This window comes from Oncorhynchus mykiss, chromosome 11, assembly GCF_013265735.2.
Source record: "Oncorhynchus mykiss isolate Arlee chromosome 11, USDA_OmykA_1.1, whole genome shotgun sequence".
NCBI lineage: Eukaryota > Metazoa > Chordata > Actinopteri > Salmoniformes > Salmonidae > Oncorhynchus > Oncorhynchus mykiss.
In genome coordinates this window covers 47,726,088-47,739,611 of record NC_048575.1, presented here as the reverse complement: position 1 = coordinate 47,739,611, position 13,524 = coordinate 47,726,088, and the positions used below count along the sequence as shown (strand labels likewise).

The following is a 13,524-nucleotide window of genomic DNA, read 5'->3' as shown; positions in this document are numbered from 1 at the left end:
AACAAATCAAAATATATTTTATATTTGAGATTCTTCAAATAGCCACCCTTTGTCTTGACAGCTTTGCACACTCTTGGCATTCTCTCAACCAGCATAGATATGCCAATAGTGGACAACCTTGTTTTACTCCTCTTGAGAGTTTAAAACTTTCTGATAAGTTATTTACTACTTTACAACTAGGGATACTATACATGACTTTAACCCATTTTATCTTGACTCTTGAAAAATTCTTCAAATTTTCTATATTGACTGACCTTCATGTCTTAAAGTAATGATGGACTGTCATTTCTCTTTGCTTATTTGAGCAGTTCTTGCCATAATATGGACTTGGTATTTCACCAAATAGGCCTATATTCTGTGTACCACCCCTACCTTGTCACAAAACAACTGATTGGCTCAAAAACATTAAAAGGGAAAGAAATTCCACCAATTAACTTTTAACAAGGCACACCTGTTAATTGAAATGCATTCCAGTTGATTACCTCATGAAACTAGTTGAGAGAATGCCAAGAGTGTGCAAAGCTGTCATCAAGGCAAAGGGTGGCTACTTTGAAGAATCTGAAATATAAACTATATTTTGATTTGTTTAACACTTTTTTTGGTTACTACATGATTCCATATGTGTTATTTCAAAGTTTTAATGTCTTCACTATTATTCTACAATGTAGAAAATAGTACAAATTAAGAAAAACCCTGGAATGAGTAGGTGTGTCCAAGCTTTTGACTGGTGCATACAGTGCATTCGGACAGTATTCAGACACCTAGACTTTTTCCACATTTTGTTACGTTACAGCCTTATTCTAAAATGGATGAAATAAAAATATACACACAATAAGCCATAATGACAAAGCAAAAACAGGTTTTTAAAAAACAGAAATATCACAAGTTCTTAAGTATTCAGACACTTTACTCAGTAATTTGTTGAAGAACCTTTGGCAGTGATTACAGCCTCGAGTCCTCTTGAGAATGACACTACAAGCTTGGCACACTTGTATTTGGGGAGTTTCTCCCATTCTTCTCTGCAGATCCTCTCAATCTCATGTCAGGTTGGATGGGGGAGCGTTACTGCACTGCTATTTTAAGGTCTCTGCATTGATGTTTGATTGGTTCAAGTCCGGGCTCGGACTGGGCCACTCAAGGACATTCAGAGACTTGTCCCGAAGCCACTCCTGCGTTGTCTTGGCAGTGTGCTTAGGGTCATTGTCCTTTTGGAAGGTGAACCTTTGTCCCAGTCTGAGGTCCTGAGCGCTCTGGAGCAGGTTTTCATCAAGGATCTCGCTCTACTTTGCTCCTTTCATCTTTCCCTCGATCCTGACTAGTCTCCCAGTCCCTGCCGCTGAAAAACATCCCCACAGCATGATGCTGCCACCACCATGCTTCACCGCAGGGATGGTGCCAGGTTTCCTCCAGATGTGGCGCTTGACATTCATGCCAAAAATATATTTGGAGCTCTGTCTTGGGGATCTTCAATGCTGCAGAAATATTTTGGTACCCTTCCCTAGATCTGTGCCTCGACACAATCCTGTCTTGGAGCTTCGACCTCATGGCTTGGTGTTTGCTATGGCATGCACTGTCAACTGCCTAGAAGGCCAGCATCCCGGAGTCGCCTCTTCACTGTTGACGTTGAGACTGGTGTTTTGTGTTTACCATTTAATGAAGCTGCCAGTTGAGGACTTGTGAGGAGTCTGTTTCTCAAACTAGACACTCTAATGTACTTGTCCTCTTGATCAGTTGTGCACCGGGGCCTCCCACTCCTCTTTCTATTCTATTTATTGCTTCTTTAATCAGGACAACAGTTTTCAGCTGTGCTAACAAAATTGCAAAGGGTTTTCTAATGAGCAATTAGCCTTTTAAAATAATATACTTGAATAGTGAACACAACATGCCATTGGAACACAGGAATAATGGTTGCTGATAATGGGCCTATGTAGATAGTCCATTAAAAAAATTGGCCATTTCCAGCTACAATAGTCATTTACAACATTAACAATGTCTACACTATATTTCTGATCAATTTGATGTTATTTTAATGGACACATTTTTTTGCTTTTCTTTCAAAAACAAGGACATTTCTAAGTGACCCCTAACTTTTGAATGGTCGTGTGTGTGTGTGTATGTATATATATATATATATATATATGACTGTTGCCTCCCATTTAAGTGTATTGTGATGGTAATTGTTAGGTTGAGGTTGCTAGCCACAATTGTATATTCAACCTAGCCTATCTTTTAACTAGCTAACGTTTGCTAGCTAGCTTGATTTGCAGTAAAGTTAGAGAAACATTTCAGGAAAAAAGTAACTAAACAAAACATGTTTTATCAACACCTGAAATGTCTGTTAATAACCATCTTACCCGATTCTACCAGGTTCAGGTACAGAAAGAATATTGGGGAATTGGTGCTTTGGATAAGCCAGTGTGCATCGCAAGGAAACAGCTTGGGAGGAAGGAAGTCATTTAGGATTAGATTGAGTGTCTAATCTCTTTATAGTGAGTGTGCAGTGTCAGCAGATATGTGCCACCTATCGCTCGATCTATCTGTCACTCTCCTTCTCTGTCTTGAACTATGTGGCTACACTGGTTACTGTGGTCACTGGACACTCCTAATGGTTTCTGTGTGTGGCGATTTCAGACCTACAGTACACAGTTCAGTCCCACAGTACACTACGTTTACAATGCGAGTGAGTGAATAAAGGAAGATACTTTGGTGATGTAACCCCACTACAATCCTGGGAGCACATCTAAGGACCCCTGCTCATCGTCCTGACATAAAGTCTGTCACTAGTGTTCCTGTCATTACCACTACAAAAAAAACACTGCTAAAATTAACAGGATGTCCCAATGTCACAGTGACCTGCTGACTGGAGAGGTTCCTTCTGATTGGGAGTGCTGTGCCCCCTCACTGGGTCATATGTGACAGAAACACACACACACACACACACACACACACTAATGAGCCCCCCGACAGTGGGGGAAAAGTTGAGCGGCCATTAACACTGGTACAGTACAGGCAAGTGTACTTCCGGCGCCGACAGAGATGGCCGCCTCGCTTCGCGTTCCTAGGAAACTATGCAGTGTTTTGATTTTTTACGTGTTATTTCTTACATTAGTACACCAGGTCATCTTAGGTTTCATTACATACAGTCGAGAAGAACTACTGAATATAAGATCAGCGTCAACTCACCATCAGTACGACCAAGAATATGTTTTTCGCGATGCGGATCCTGTGTTCTGCCTTTCACCCAGGACAACGGAATGGATCCCATGCAGCGACCCAAAAAAATGACTCCGAAAAAGAGGGAAACGAGGCGGTCTTCTGGTCAGACTCCGGAGACGGGCACATCGTGCACCACTCCCTAGCATTCTTCTCGCCACTGTCCAGTCTCTTGACAACAAGGTTGATGAAATCCGAGCAAGGGTAGCATTCCAGAGGGACATCAGAGACTGTAACGTTCTTTGCTTCACGGAAACATGGCTCACTGGAGAGATGCTATCGGAGGCGGTGCAGCCAGCGGGTTTCTCCACGCATCGCGCCGACAGAAACAAACATCTTTCTGGTAAGAAGAGGGGCGGGGGTGTATGCCTTATGGCTAACGAGACATGGTGTGATGAAAGAAACATACAGGAACTCAAATCCTTCTGTTCACCTGATTTAGAATTCCTCACAATCAAATGTAGACCGCATTATCTACCAAGAGAATTCTCTTCGATTATAATCACAGCCGTATATATCCCCCCCCCAAGCAGACACATCGATGGCTCTGAACGAACTTTATTTGACTCTTTGCAAACTGGAATCCATTTATCCGGAGGCTGCATTCATTGTAGCTGGGGATTTTAACAAAGCTAATCTGAAAACAAGACTCCCTAAAATTTATCAGCATATCGATTGCGCAACCAGGGGTGGAAAAACCTTGGATCATTGTTACTCTAACTTCCGCGACGCATATAAGGCCCTGCCCCGCCCTCCTTTCGGAAAAGCTGACCACGACTCCATTTTGTTGATCCCTGCCTACAGACAGAAACTAAAACAAGAGGCTCCTACGCTGAGGTCTGTTCAGCGCTGGTCCGACCAAGCTGACTCCACACTCCAAGACTGCTTCCATCACGTGGACTGGGACATGTTTCGTATTGCGTCAGATAACAATATTGACGAATATGCTGATTTGGTGTGCGAGTTCGTGCGTTGAAGATGTCGTTCCCATAGCAACGATTAAAACATTCCCTAACCAGAAACCGTGGATTGATGGCAGCATTCGCGTGAAACTGAAAGTGCGAACCACTGCTTTTAATCAGGGCAAGGTGACTCGTAACATGACCGAATACAAACAGTGCAGCTATTCCCTCCGCAAGGCTATCAAACAAGCTAAGCGTCAGTACAGAGACAAAGTAGAATCTCAATTCAACGGCTCAGACACAAGAGGTATGTGGCAGGGTCTACAGTCAATCACGGACTACAAGAAGAAATCCAGCCCAGTCACGGACCAGGATGTCCTGCTCCCAGGCAGACTAAATAACTTTTTTGCTCGCTTTGAGGACAATACAGTGCCACTGACACGGCCTGCAACGAAAACATGCGGACTCTCCTTCACTGCAGCAGAGGTGAGTAAGACATTTAAACGTGTTAACCCTCGCAAGGCTGCAGGCCCAGTCGGCATCCCCAGCCGCGCACTCAGAGCATGCGCAGACCAGCTGGCCGGTGTGTTTACGGACATATTCAATCAATCCCTATACCAGTCTGCTGTTCCCACATGCTTCAAGAGGGCCACCATTGTTCCTGTTCCCAAGAAAGCTAAGGTAACTGAGCTAAACGACTACCGCCCCGTAGCACTCACTTCCGTCATCATGAAGTGCTTTGAGAGACTAGTCAAGGACCATATCACCTCCACCCTACCCGACACCCTAGACCCACTCCAATTTGCTTACCGCCCAAATAGGTCCACAGACGATGCAATCTCAACCACACTGCATACTGCCCTAACCCATCTGGACAAAAGGAATACCTATGTGAGAATGCTGTTCATCGACTACAGCTCGGCATTCAACACCATAGTACCCTCCAAGCTCGTCATCAAGCTCGAGACCCTGGGTCTCGGCCCCGTCCTGTGCAACTGGGTACTGGACTTCCTGACGGGCCGCCCCCAGGTGGTGAGGGTAGGCAACAACATCTCCACCCCGCTGATCCTCAACACTGGGGCCCCACAAGGGTGCGTTCTGAGCCCTCTCCTGTACTCCCTGTTCACCCACGACTGCGTGGCCACGCACGCCTCCAACTCAATCATCAAGTTTGCGGACGACACAACAGTGGTAGGCTTGATTACCAACAACGACGAGACGGCCTACAGGGAGGAGGTGAGGGCCCTCGGAGTGTGGTGTCAGGAAAATAACCTCACACTCAACGTCAACAAAACTAAGGAGATGATTGTGGACTTTAGGAAACAGCAGAGGGAACACCCCCCTATCCACATCGATGGAACAGTAGTGGAGAGGGTAGCAAGTTTTAAGTTCCTCGGCATACACATCACAGACAAACTGAATTGGTCCACTCACACAGACAGCATCGTGAAGAAGGCGCAGCAGCGCCTCTTCAACCTCAGGAGGCTGAAGAAATTAGGTTTGTCACCAAAAGCACTCACAAACTTCTACAGATGCACAATCGAGAGCATCCTGGCGGGCTGTATTACCGCCTGGTACGGCAACTGCTCCGCCCACAACCGTAAGGCTCTCCAGAGGGTAGTGAGGTCTGCACAACGCATCACCGGGGGCAAACTACCTGCCCTCCAGGACACCTACACCACCCGATGTTACAGGAAGGCCATAAAGATCATCAAGGACATCAACCACCTGAGCCACTGCCTGTTCACCCCGCTATCATCCAGAAGGCGAGGTCAGTACAGGTGCATCAAAGCTGGGACCGAGAGACTGAAAAACAGCTTCTATCTCAAGGCCATCAGACTGTTAAACAGCCACCACTAACATTGAGTGGCTGCTGCCAACACACTGACACTGACACTGACTCAACTCCAGCCACTTTAATAATGGGAATTGATGGGAAATGATGTAAATATATCACTAGCCACTTTAAACAATGCTACCTTATATAATGTTACTTACCCTACATTATTCATCTCATATGCATACGTATATACTGTACTCTATATATCATCGACTGCATCCTTATGTAATACATGTATCACTAGCCACTTTAACTATGCCACTTTGTTTACATACTCACCTCATGTATATACTGTACTCGATACCATCTACTGTATCCTGCCTATGCTGCTCTGTACCATCACTCATTCATATATCCTTATGTACATATTCTTTATCCCCTTACACTGTGTATAAGACAGTAGTTTTGGAATTGTTAGTTAGATTACTTGTTGGTTATTACTGCATTGTCGGAACTAGAAGCACAAGCATTTCGCTACACTCGCATTAATATCTGCTAACCATGTGTATGTGACAAATAAAATTTGATTTGAAGTGTGTGTGATCCAATAAAACGGTTATGTAACTCAGGTATGTGTGTTTTCCCCTCCCCTCTCTCTGTTCACAGCCCAAATCGAAGTTATACCATGCAAAATTTGCGGAGACAAGTCATCAGGAATCCACTATGGAGTCATCACATGTGAGGGCTGCAAAGTGAGTTGTCAACACAGCTCTGTTGTTCCCTCTGTCCATCCTTCTCCTCTGTCATTTTGTTTTATATCTTCTTTCCTATATTTTCCTTTATTTACAAAACATTGACTGACCGCTCGTGTTTGTGGTTGTCCTGTAGGGGTTCTTCAGACGTAGTCAGCAGAACAACGCCGCCTACTCCTGCCCTCGCCAGAGGAACTGTCTGATCGACAGGACCAACCGAAACCGCTGCCAACACTGCCGCTTACAGAAGTGTCTCGCACTCGGAATGTCCAGAGATGGTGAGACTGCTTCGACACACACATGAACGTATACACAAATACATACACAAGTGTAGACACTTGCTTACGTAAAGGGATAGTTTGCGATTTTGACAATGAAGCCCTTCATCTATTTCCCTAGAGTCAGATAAACTCGTGGATACCATTTTTGTCTCTGCGTCCAGTATGTAAGTTCGAGGTAGTTTCGCGAGCCAATGTTAACTAGCTTAGCGCAAAAACTGAAAGGATTTGGTTACAGCTAGCATGCTAGCGCTAACGCTAGTTACCATTGGCTTGCGAAACTACCTCAAACTTCCTTCATACTGGGCGCAGAAACAAAAATGGTATCCACAAGTTTATCTGACTCTATGGAAATAGATGAAGGGCTTCATTGTCAAAATCACAAACTATCCCTTTAAGATTGTCAAATACTACTGTAATCTCTGGAATGTAAAAGCACAGGTGAAGCTGAGAGAGAAACCAAACACAATGTGACTAATAAAGAACCCTCCCTCTGTGCGTAGCGGTGAAGTTTGGCCGCATGTCAAAGAAGCAGCGAGACAGCCTGTACGCCGAGGTGCAGAAGCACCAGCAGCGGATCCTGAATGAGCGGCAGCAGCAGACTGGTGAGGCAGAGGCCCTGGCGCGCGTCTACTCCTCCAGCCTGACCAACGGCCTCAACACCCTCAACCACGAGATCGGAGGCACCTACGCCAACGGCCACGTTATCGAGCTTCCCAAGGGCCAGGTGAACGGTGGTGCCCCCGGCGGCTACTACCACGGTATGGACTCCACCCAGCCCTCCCCGGATCAGTCAGGCCTGGACATGGCGGGCATGAAGCACATAAAACAGGAGCCTGTGTACGACCTGACCCCTGTGACCAACCTGTTCAACTACAGCTCCTACCAGGACAGTCAGCTGGCGCCAAGCAATGTCAGCATGGGAGAGCTAGGTAACTTAGGGTTAAGTTTATTCACAGGTGTTCAATTGGACCATCAGTGCCGCCTTCAAAAACATTAGGTGCATGACATGATGAGGCCCGAGTGTGGTAGGGGGCAGGAAGACACTAGGCCTTAGTTGATGATTTGAACAGGAAGGTGTCATGGCGAGGCTAAGTGTGATAAGCTGTCATTGTGATAAGCAGTGTGAGCAACCTGAGATCAGACTTTCCTAGGGGGGGGCATCATATTGAAGCTCAGCCCATTAATGCAAGAAACACCCTGTCAGATTACAGAGTGAAGCTTGAGTGTTGCCTGCCTTACTAAGGTTGCAATGTCAAGTCAGCTGAACACAGTTTTACTAGTGTACTCTCTACTGGAGTTGTCACATACTTGGATGGGGCACACAATACATTAGCTGATTCTTTTAAAGATCCGTTCTGCTGTTTTCTACACCCCGTTTCAATTAGCCCAACAATTATTTTCTACAATTCAGATTCAGATACATCAAAATAAACAGACTACATAGAAAGTTGCATGAGGACTGAAACCTTCGGAAGTTGAATAAAGTTTGTTTTCATTAAGCTTGGGTACGGTTCATTGGTTTCATGCTCCATAGACAATGAATGGTAAGCTACCGTTTTGCTCGAGTGTGTCTGACTCTGTATCTTCACCCCCTCTCCCTCCATAGATCGTATCGCCCAGAACATTATAAAGTCTCACCTGGAGACCTGTCAATACACAGCAGATGAGCTCCAGCAGCTGGCCTGGCAAACACACTCCTACGATGACATCAAGATGTACCAGAGCAAAGTGAGTGTGACGAGTGTGTGTACCTCACAGGAGGTCGGTGGCACCTTAATTGGGGAGGATGGGCTTGTGGCAATTACTGGAGCAGAATCAGGAGAATGGTACCAAATACAGGAAACACATGGTTTCCATGGTTTCCAGGTGTTTGATGCCATTCCATTTGCACCGTTCCCGGCCATTGTTATGAGCCGTCCTCCTATCAGCAGCCTCCTGTGGTGTGTGTATGTATTCCTTGTGACCAGCCGAGTTTACACTGCTCACTAACCTACAGTACAACCTCTGAGCACCTCCCAACTCTATTGTCATCCAATGTCTCTTTTGTTCCCTATACCAACTGCCCTCATTCTCTTCCAAACTCTGGTTGTCTATAGAATCTCACCCCCCTCTCTTTCTGTCTCTTTTTTTCCCTCAAGTTCTCTCTTTCTCTGCTCGTTTCTCCTTCTTCTGTTTCTATCTCTCTCTCGCTCCTTTTCTCCGCCTGCCTGTGTGTGTGTGTGTGAAACAGCACTAGTTCTTTTATATCACCGTGACTTCTCTCATTCCTCTGTGTCTAATGGATTATGGGTCATTACAGAAGAACCCTTTGAAATCTTCTCCATAGAGATTCATCTTACAGACAGACACTATAGAACACACAAAAGCAATTTGCTGATATTGTACTTTGGATATTCTGAGTAGCGAGGGAGCTGACAATTTTCTAAGTATGCATTTTCCCTGTTCCTGTATGGTACTTCATTGAACTGTAAAAAGGGAAATACAACTCTGCGCGTCTTGTTGTGGGCATAGTCCTGTGGCATAAACGTGTGTTAAATACGGTTTCTATTTGTTTGCACTTGCGGAAGTGCTATAGCAGTGTGTATACGAGCTGTCATGACACGCGTCGATAGGTCTGCACAGAAGTTCTGAACGTGTGTATTTCTCTGCAGACGCGAGACATGCTGTGGCAGCAGTGTGCCATCCAGATCACCCATGCCATCCAGTATGTGGTGGAGTTTGCCAAGCGCATTTCAGGCTTCATGGAGCTGTGCCAGAATGACCAGATCCTTCTGCTCAAGTCAGGTGAGCTGACACTGCTGACCTACTGGGGCGGCAGGGTAGCCTAGTGGTTAGAGTGTTGGACTAGTAACCGAAAGGTTGCAAGTTTGAATCCCCGAGCTGACAAGATACAAATCTGCCATTCTGCCCCTGAACAGGCACTGCTCCTAGGCCGTCATTGAAAATAAGAATTTGTTCTTAACTGACTTGCCTAGTAAAATAAAAAATGCTGATTGAAACAACCATGTTTCCACATCCTTTAATTTTTTTTTTTTTTTAAATGGATCAACGATGTAGCACCAACATGAAAAACATATTGGATTAGCAAAAAGTCATCAACGTGTCTCTCTCTCTCTCTCTCTAGGTTGTCTGGAGGTGGTCCTGGTTAGAATGTGTCGGGCGTTTAACCCGCTCAACAACACAGTGCTGTTTGAGGGGAAGTACGGGGGCATGCAGATGTTCAAAGCTCTAGGTAAGGCACTGCTGCTAGCGCTACTGTACCACCTCATCGACTGTCATCTAAGTAGCATGATGTACTACAGTACCCATAATGCTCTGGACAACATATAACTATGACAATGAATTGACCGCCTCTCTATTGTCTCTCTCAGGCTGTGACGATCTGGTCAGCGCGGTGTTTGACTTTGCCAAGAGTCTGTGCTCTTTGCAGCTCACTGAGGAGGAAATTGCTCTGTTCTCCGCAGCAGTGCTCATCTCCACAGGTCAGTACTGACGACACACAGCCACAGTTACCTTCTGCTGCCACCTACAGGCAGACCTTACAGAGGCACTGCCTGGCTGGAGAATGCTGCGGTCACAGTGACTGACATTGCTGAGGCTGTCTTTATTAGTAGTAAGACGGACACAATTTATTCCTAGGTTCCTGCCTTTACAGGGAGTTTTACGGAGCCGCCGTGCTTCTACATCTGCATTGCTTCCTCTTCGGGGTTTCAGGCTGGGTTTCTGTATAAGCACTTTGTGCCATCTGCTGATGTAAAAAAAGGGCTTTATTAATACATTTGATTGATTGATTGGCATGTGATGTGGTTGTGTGTTCCTTTGTCAGACCGGCCGTGGCTGATGGAGCCCAGGAAGGTGCAGAAGCTCCAGGAGAAGATCTACTTTGCGCTGCAGCACATCATGCAGAAGAACCACATGGATGAGGACACGCTGGCTAAGGTAGGGCGCATCACCGCTCAGATCACTGAGCATCATAGAGTACATCTGTTGTGAGGCGTCACATCGAAGAGCGTCACACCTAGGCACTGTTAGATGGCAGCAGCGGTGCAACTTTGGTTTTAAAAGTGGGGGGACAATTATACACTGCTCAAAAAAATAAAGGGAACACTTAAACAACACAATGTAACTCCAAGTCAATCACACTTCTGTGAAATCAAACTGTCCACTGAGGAAGCAACACTGATTGACAATAAATTTCTCATGCTGTTGTGCAAATGGAATAGACAACAGGTGGAAATTATAGGCATTTAGCAAGACACCCCCAATAAAGGAGTGATTCTGCAGGTGGGGACCACAGACCACTTCTCAGTTCCTATGCTTCCTGGCTGATGTTTTGGTCACTTTTGAATGCTGGCGGTGCTTTCACTCTAGTGGTAGCATGAGACGGAGTCTACAACCCACACAAGTGGCTCAGGTAGTGCAGCTCATCCAGGATGGCACATCAATGCGAGATGTGGCAAGAAGGTTTGCTGTGCCTGTCAGCGTAGTGTCCAGAGCATGGAGGCGCTACCAGGAGACAGGCCAGTACATCAGGAGACGTGGAGGAGGCCGTAGGAGGGCAACAACCCAGCAGCAGGACCGCTACCTCCGCCTTTGTGCAAGGAGGAGCACTGCCAGAGCCCTGCAAAATGACCTCCAGCAGGCCACAAATGTGCATGTGTCTGCTCAATCGGTCAGAAACAGACTCCATGGGGGTGGTATGAGGGCCCGACGTCCACAGGTCGGGGTTGTGCTTACAGCCCAACACCGTGCAGGATGTTTGGCATTTGCCAGAGAACACCAAGTTTGGCAAATTCGCCACTGGCGCAAGGTGCTCTTCACAGATGAAAGCAGGTTCACACTGAGCACATGTGACAGACGTGACAGTCTGGAGATGCAGTGGAGAACGTTCTGCCTCCTGCAACATCCTCCAGCATGACCGGTTTGGCAGTGGGTCAGTCATGGTGGGGGGTGGCATTTCATTGGGGGGCCGCACAGCCCTCCATGTGCTCGCCAGAGGTAGCCTGACTGCCATTAGGTACCGAGATGAGATCCTCAGACCCCTTGTGAGACCATATGCTGGTGTGGTTGGCCCTGGGTTCCTCCTAATGCAAGACAATGCTAGACCTCATGTGGCTGGAGTGTGTCAGCAGTTCCTGCAAGAGGAAGGCATGGACTGGCCCGCCCGTTCCCCAGACCTGAATCCAATTGAGCACATCTGGGACATCATGTCTCGCTCCATCCACCAACCCCACGTTGCACCACATACTATCCAGGAGTTGGCGGATGCTTTAGTCCAGGTCTGGGAGGAGATCCCTCAGGAGACCATCCGCCACCTCATCAGGAGCATGCCCAGGTGTTGTAGGGAGGTCATACAGGCACGTGGAGGCCACACACACTACTGAGACTCATTTTGACTTGTTTTAAGGACATTACATCAAAGTTGGATCAGCCTGAAGTGTGGTTTTCCACTTTAATTTGGAGTGTGACTCCAAATCCAGACCTCCATGGGTTGATAAATTTGATTTCCATTGATAATTTTTGTGTGATTTTGTTGTCAGCACATTCAACTATTTAAAGAAAAAAGTATTTAATAAGAATCATTCATTCAGATCTAGGATGTGTTATTTTAGTGTTCCCTTTATTTTTTGGAGCAGTGTATATAAAGTGGGGAGAACAAGTATTTGATACACTGCCGATTTTACAGGTTTTCCTATTTACAAAGTATGTAGAGGTCTGTAATTTTTATCATAGGTACACTTCAACTGTGAGAGACGGATTGTAAAACAAAAATCCAGAAAATCACATTGTATGATTTTTAAGTAATTCATTTGCATTTTATTGCATGACATAAGTATTTGATCACCTACCAACCAGTAAGAATTCCGGCTCTCACAGACCTGTTAGTTTTTCTTTAAGAAGCCTTTGTTCTCCACTCATTACCTGTATTAACTGCACCTGTTTGAACTCGTTACCTGTATAAAAGACACCTGTCCACACACTCAATCAAACAGACTCCAACCTCTCCACAATGGCCAAGACCAGAGAGCTGTGTAAGGACATCAGGGTTAAAATTGTAGATCTGCACAAGGCTGGGATGGGCTACAGGACAATAGGCAAGCAGCTTGGTGAGAAGGCAACAACTGTTGGCGCAATTATTAGAAAATGGAAGAAGTTCAAGATGACGGTCAATCACCCTCGGTCTGGGGCTCCATGCAAGATCTCACCTCGTGGGGCATCAATGATCATGAGGAAGGTGAGGGATCAGCCCAAAACTACACGGCAGGACCTGGTCAATGACCTGAAGAGAGCTGGGACAACAGTCTCAAAGAAGACCATTAGTAACACACTACGCCGTCATGGATTAAAATCCTGCAGCGCACGCAAGGTCCCCCTGCTCAAGCCAGCGCATGTCCAGGCCCGTCCAATGACCATCTGGATGATCCAGTGGAGGAATGGGAGAAGGTCATGTGGTCTGATGAGACAAAAATAGAGCTTTTTGGTCTAAACTCCACTCGCCGTGTTTGGAGGAAAAGGATGAGTACAACCCCAAGGTCACCATCCCAACCGCGAAGGTGGAAACATCATTCTTTGGGGATGCTTTTCTGCAAAGGGGA

The 13,524-nt window shown here is 46.1% G+C and overlaps 1 protein-coding gene across 1 annotated transcript in view; it reads left to right on the top strand.

Annotated features, from left to right (window-relative positions):
- rorb (RAR-related orphan receptor B) overlaps nt 1-13,524 on the top strand; it is a 36,592-nt gene that overhangs the window by 18,531 nt on the left and 4,537 nt on the right. The window contains exons 2-9 of the mRNA XM_021621078.2: nt 6,562-6,647; nt 6,784-6,925; nt 7,429-7,857; nt 8,535-8,656; nt 9,580-9,712; nt 10,053-10,160; nt 10,300-10,410; nt 10,755-10,867. Of these exons, the coding sequence (XP_021476753.1) occupies nt 6,562-6,647; nt 6,784-6,925; nt 7,429-7,857; nt 8,535-8,656; nt 9,580-9,712; nt 10,053-10,160; nt 10,300-10,410; nt 10,755-10,867 (1,244 nt within the window). The remainder of the gene's footprint in view (nt 1-6,561; nt 6,648-6,783; nt 6,926-7,428; nt 7,858-8,534; nt 8,657-9,579; nt 9,713-10,052; nt 10,161-10,299; nt 10,411-10,754; nt 10,868-13,524) is intronic.